Genomic DNA, 6,312 nt, shown 5'->3' with positions numbered 1-6,312 from the left:
CGCCGCGGGCAGACACACCCCCCTCCCTGGCCGTTTAACGGGCGGCGGGTCCCGCCCTCCCCAGGGGCGGGAGGTGTCTGTGGCGGCGCTCGGCATGGCGGTCGCTGTAGTGATCTGGCGGGGCGCCGTTCCCAGCGGCGGGCGGAAGAGGGAGCCCGGTCAAACTACCGCTCCCAGGGCCGCCCGCCGCCGCTTCCCCTCCGCCCCCGGGAGTTCCGCCGGGGCGATGTTGAGGGGCGGCCGTCGGCGGGCAAAGGGTAATGGGCGCCCCTGAGCTGGGGCACCGGCCGCGGAGCCACGCTCGGGGCGGGAGGCTGCCCTGACGCTTCCCCGAGGGGTGCGGACTCTCCGCGCAGCTCCGCTGCCTCCGCCGTAGCTCGGTGAGGGCGGCTGGGAGCCGTGCCCCCGGCATGCTGCCCGCCTCCCTGGGGCGGGCGGGGCAGGGCGGCGGGCGGCTGCGGGCCTCCCTGGGGAGGTGGCTGCTCGCCCCCCCGGGCTGGGGCCTGCAGGGGCCGGGGCTCTGCCTCAGGTGGCGGCCCCAGCTCGCCCCGCCGCTGCGGGCCGCCCGGCAGAGCATCGGGACGCAAGGCGGGGCGCGGAGAGCGGAGAAACCCGGCGGGGACAGCAAAGACGTGTCGGTGCGAAGCGGGCGGAGAGAGGAGACGGTGGTGTCGGCTGCGCAGAAAGGTGAGGCGGGCGGTGGCCGCTCGGGAGCGGGGGTGCCGGGCACTGCTCAAAGGGGACGGCGGGGAGAAAATCCCGGGGACTTTATACCCCCAAAAATGTGCATTAAAGAAAAAAAAAACAAAACAGTTTTCGGAAAAAAACACAACTCCTCCTCTTTTCCCATCATATAGTTCGCAGCTGGTACATCTCCGTGTATGTATTGCACAAAGCAGAACAGAAATCGTGTGGCTCTCCCCTGACAGCTTGTTGATGTGGTGCGTGGGTCACATCAGGGATCAGGTAGAGCCCCTCGTTTCCCTTTTCACAAGGAGAACTTACCACACTCAACCTGTCTCGATGCCGTCAAAACAAGTTTACTTCCAGCAAGTTTGTCGAAGCTCTGCACGTGGTACTAGTTTCCTCCTGGGATGGCTGTCACATCCATTGCTCTCGTTGATTTCAGTGAAAAGTAATCAGCCTCAGAAATTCTAAGTGCTTTGATTAGGAGGCTGCAGGAAAAATGGTGATTAAAGTTTCTTCGGTAACTTGTACTTCACTGAAAGGCACACCTTATCACTTGGACAAGTCAGCAGCCTCTTTGCAAGTTCTCAAAAATACTTTGTAGCAGAGAATCTCACATCACTTTTTTTGGCTGTGTGTACCGATGCTTGTACTTAACATCAAAACAAATAGGTAAAAACTAATCCGATAAACTGCAATTGGCAATCTCAATCAAATACATATTTTGGTCTAATAGCATTCCTTTTTTATTGTTTGATTGAGAATTCATAAAATCAGTTATATTCCATGTATACAATTTATGAGCTCATGGGGTTTTTTTTATTTTTATGTTTCCCTTTCTTTCAATAAGGATTGCAATGATTGTGGGTTTACTATGGTAGCTTGAATACTGCAGTGCTAAATACCTCGTTACTTCTTAAAGAAACTAGCTCTTATGCTACATGAAAAGTAAAAATAAGTGCTCTTCTGGGTCTTGAAAACACCTAGTAGGAAAATAGAAAGTAATAAGGCTTAATAGAGAGATTTAAATATGCCCTGCATAGCATGAGAGATATTCCATGGTCTTTCTTTTAGTGATGAGGCATTATGGAAGCTGTTACTGGAATTTTTTCTTCTGCCAAAATGTTATTTGAGCTGTAGACAAATACAAAAGCATTTATATAAGAAAGCTCTGAAAGTCTTAACTATCTGAGGTTGTAACTCCTGCATTGTTTTCTGTCTATTTCAGTGAAAGAAGCTGGAAGAGACTTTACCTACTTTATTGTGGTGCTTGTTGGAATTGGTGTTACAGGTTATTTTTAAAAATTTTATTCTCTATCAGAAGCCACTTTTCATTAATTCCATCTAGTTTGATTGGTTTTCATTCCATTTGCTGTTTTTTCTGTTACAGGTGGTTTGTTCTATGTGATTTTTAAAGAACTATTCTCTTCTTCTAGTCCAAGTAAGATCTATGGAGATGCCTTGGAGAAATGCAGATCTCACCCTGAGGTGGGTTTTTGAAGCTTAGCCATGAGTTTATGTTTCTCAGTAGTTAGGGTCTCTCCCCGAGTCAAAGTTTGCAGAAGGACTCTCACAAGCAAAGCTCTGGGAAGACCCACATGGTGCTTAGCAGGCAAACATCAGCAGATTTGCTGATACTTTGAACGGGACAGAGGTGGGTCAGCTCCAATTTGGAGCCTATATTAGGACAAGTTAATGCAAGCACTGAGCCTGAATAAATTAGCTTCCTAAAAACCAAGTTAAGTGAGTGTACCACAGCACAACGACACTGCAGTGTCTGCCCCGTCAGAGTGTGTGCTTGTGTCTCTGTACAGAAAGTACTCCTGAGTACTTTCTAGGTACTCCTGAGTGCCTACTAAGCATAGTACTTAAGAACTTCTGCAGTTCAGGGAGGCAACTGGTCCCACTTAAGCTTTGTAGATCTAGCCTGGCTGCCGTTCCTTGGCAGAGTTATTCTGTTCTGATACTCCTGTAGGGTTCTGTCATTTTGCAAAGCACTGCGTATGTATCCAGGAGTTTAAACTCTGCATTTGAAACACGGTTAGCATTCCTGTGGCTAAGAGGAAAAGAGGAAGAGAACAGTCACGTGATCACACAGTCACATAAGATAGCTAGATGTAAACAACAGTAAATCTAAAACTACATTGTAAAAGCCACTACTTCAGACAAAGCAAGAAATGCATGGAATAGCTTTCAAACAAGGTTGCCACCGATGCCACTGAGGATAACCTAGAAATGAAGTGACAAGTTGTCACTAGAATAAAACTGAAGATTGCTGTGGAGCAAGTTTGTAGAATTAAAACCTCTCCAGTACTTACACAGTTTAGAACTAGATTAATTTGGTCTGGCATTACAGATCTGGAAAAAAAAAATGAATTATTTTTTAAGTGGTAGTGTTTTTTAGATAATGTGAAGGGGAGTGCATTTGCATTTTAAACTTTGAAACATTCTGTTGGAGGAGATATGAGTGAGTGTGTAATGCTTCTTTCCCTTTACACAACATGTCAGTAAAGTATAAAATACACAGTAAGAAGAGAGATTAAAATGTCATCATTCAGAGGATGGTACAAATGGAAGACACTAGTAGGATGTATTTTAGATGTTTAATATGTGACTGTAAAGAAAAGCACTGAAATACAGAGGAATTTTCCTTACACTGTTTTCTTTCATAAACTTTTTTATTCTTGACATATCAGACTTACAAGGGGCATTTAGTTGAAAGAAAACACATTCACAGCAGGGGCGTGAGCTAATACTGGAATATCTGTTTGACTGTGATACCTTCTGACAGCTCAAACCTCTTTTCTCTTGTAGATAATTGCTGTTTTTGGTGAATCTATTAAAGGTTATGGGGAGGCAACAAGAAGAGGAAGACGACAGTTTGTCAGGTACCCTTTGGTGTTTGCCCCATACAGACACTAGTTTTTGCAGAGTAAAAACATTTTGGGTCACATCATAGCAAGTTGGTTCTAGATTAATGAACTGTATGTGGCATACCCTGTCACTTCTGAGTGAAAATGAAAGCAGTGTTTTCTAATACCTTTTGTGTGGCACATACCACGAAATACAGTTCACATGCAATATAAAACAGCAATTCTGAGTGTCTCAAGACAAGCAATGATCAGCGCAGTAAACGTAGAGCTGGTCTCTGCAGAAAAATAGGACAAGTCTGAAGAGACAGGCATCTGTGCAGCAGGGATCTGACTGGAGTGTACAGTCTGAAACCCTCAAATAGAGTGACGTTCTCTCTGTAAAATTGTTTTTGAGGATTTTTTCTCTTTTAAAAGCAGTAGTCTTTATCAAGCCAGAAAGAGCAGGAGGTATTAACTTTCAGATTTTCAAGAATCCATCTTGCTCAGTTCTTCTCTAAAGAAGAAGTTAAAATTGGAAGTTTAACTAGCGTATAATATGTATCCTTGCTGTGTGGGTTGAGCTTTTGTTCTGTTTTGCTGTTTTCAGTCACATTGAATACGTAAAGGATGGACTGAAATATATGCGTTTGAAGTTCTACATTGAGGGCTATGAATCAGGGAAGCAGGGAACTGTCCATGTGGAAGTCAAAGAGGTATGTATAATGGCTTGATAGAGCTGATAAGCTTAATCTTGAATTTAAACTGTCAAGGAGAAAAAAAAACAGAGCCTTAAATTGTTTTCCTTACAGAATCCTGAGAAAGGAAGATTTGAGGTCCGCTACATATTTGTGGATGTTGACACCTATCCTAGAAGAACCATTGTTGTAGAAGACAACAGATAGCCAACAAAGTTGCCACCTCATCTCATTGGGTATCGGATGATACTGGTATAGCCAGTCCACACATGAACTATTTGGTGTCCTCGATTGTATCTTGCAGCTTTGGGGTTGTGTTGCGGGACACAGCCTTTCAGGGCCTCCATTAAGGTCTTCTGTAATAACGGGTACGGGATTTGAAGTGAAGCCAATGAAAAATAGTAGAGCCATCACTTATGGCAAATACTTTTGACATAGGAAAATAATGGCTCATAATAAACAGTTTAATGCTGGATAATACTTCTTCACACCCAAAAGCTGAGTCTTCCAAGACTTCAGGTTTGGATGGGGAGCTTTTTGTCTTCCTTTGCTTGGATTTCCTACTAGCACTGCAATAAAGAAAGTGGTATTTTAAGTGCAGAGAACCTCAGTGTTTTCATTCTGGACACCTTTGTGTAGATAAGAAGGTAAAATAAGAATGTATGTTAGTGACGCAAACGTGATCTAGCCCAGAGACTGTAAGAATATGAATTGTGGAGACACAGATTCTTGGCAAATGACCGAAGAGAAGGACTTAAATATTCATATCTTCTAAATAGATCAACATCACACAGGACAGCGTAGTCTGCTCCCTCCAGTGTTTACCATGCTGCTCCACTGACCAATGACAGTGTTGTAGCTGCTCAGCACTGCCCACAGTTTTTCCATTAACTTAACTAATGTAAATCTTCTGGGAATCGGATTCATGTAAGTTTACCCAAACTGAAAAGCTCAACACATGAGCAAGTTTCTCACCTGGGTTTCTTCCTTAGTGTGACATGGCTGATAGCAGGCATGACCCTGTGTATCAATCATCAGACTTGGTTGTGCCCATCTGTCAAGCAGCGCCAACCAAAAAATTTCAAGCTTTAGCTTCTTATTTTTAACCTCTTTCTTAAACACCAACAAATGCATTTTTCTTTAGCTCCCTGAGCTTTTTAGTTCACTATTGAATTGTCCTTCCACTAAGCATACACTGATGTTCAGTTATCTGTCCTTATTGTGAGTTCCTTTAATGGTACATTTGTCCTAAAGTTCATGCAATGTTCCCTCATAGAGTGTGACAAATATCATATATAGACCTGTAGCAATACTTTACTGGATTTTAGCCATCCTGTCCATCTGTCTCCCAGTAATCTCATTTGCATAATCATAACAACTAAACATAATACTTCGTTAAATCTGAATAACTTTGCTTTATATTAAGCCCTACTTCAGTAGATTAATTAAACCTTGACTTCAGTCAGATCCTCGTATTAGAAAGTATTCAATGAAGAGGAGTCACACATTCATGCATGTTTGAGCAGAGCAGCCACCAATGTCCATCTGTGTTAAACTGCAGGGCATTTTGGAGTTTCTACACTGTATACAGTATAACTGACTTCTGCTGTGCAGATCAAAGGGATACTTACAGAACTTTGAACAGCAGTTCAGACTGACTAAAGCGATATCATAACCATTAGTTTCATCAGAGTTGTAAATTTGTCTGCTTTCTTGCATCCCTCAATGGATGCTTGTCAAGACTAACAAGCCCACAATTTTACACATAGTCAAAATCTATGGAAGTCTGTGTTGGTGAGTACCTATTGTGAGTATGAGAAGTTGTAGTGCTTGATATGTCGCCATGAAGTAACTTTGATAAATTTTAATTTTTACATACTGTTATTGACATCATTCATGTCCATCTGGAAAGGCGTCTTAAAATAACGAAAGGCATTGACTCCCGTTGTTCTTCATGTTATTTTCTTGAAAAGTGGTAGAGTCATAGAATCATAGAATGGTTTGGGTTGGAAGGGACCTTGAAGATCATTGAGTTCCAACCCCCCTGCCATGGGCAGGGACACCTCCCACTAGACCAG

General features: G+C 43.4%; 1 protein-coding gene across 1 annotated transcript; it reads left to right on the top strand.

Annotated features, from left to right (window-relative positions):
• The first annotated feature begins 220 nt into the window (after positions 1 to 220).
• TIMM21 (translocase of inner mitochondrial membrane 21 homolog (yeast)) lies at positions 221 to 4,834 on the top strand. The gene is made up of 6 exons (XM_014938730.1): positions 221 to 687; positions 1,916 to 1,978; positions 2,078 to 2,175; positions 3,502 to 3,575; positions 4,147 to 4,252; positions 4,349 to 4,834. The coding sequence occupies exons 1-6, from the start codon at positions 411 to 413 to the stop codon at positions 4,439 to 4,441; spliced, it is 711 nt and encodes a 236-aa protein (XP_014794216.1). The 5' UTR covers positions 221 to 410; the 3' UTR covers positions 4,442 to 4,834.
• Positions 4,835 to 6,312: the final 1,478 nt, after the last annotated feature.

The sequence above is a fragment of the Calidris pugnax genome, unplaced genomic scaffold (assembly GCF_001431845.1).
Source record: "Calidris pugnax isolate Ruff unplaced genomic scaffold, ASM143184v1 scaffold13, whole genome shotgun sequence".
NCBI lineage: Eukaryota > Metazoa > Chordata > Aves > Charadriiformes > Scolopacidae > Calidris > Calidris pugnax.
Note: the sequence above shows the minus strand (reverse complement) of the source record. Positions and strands in the feature narration are given on the sequence as shown.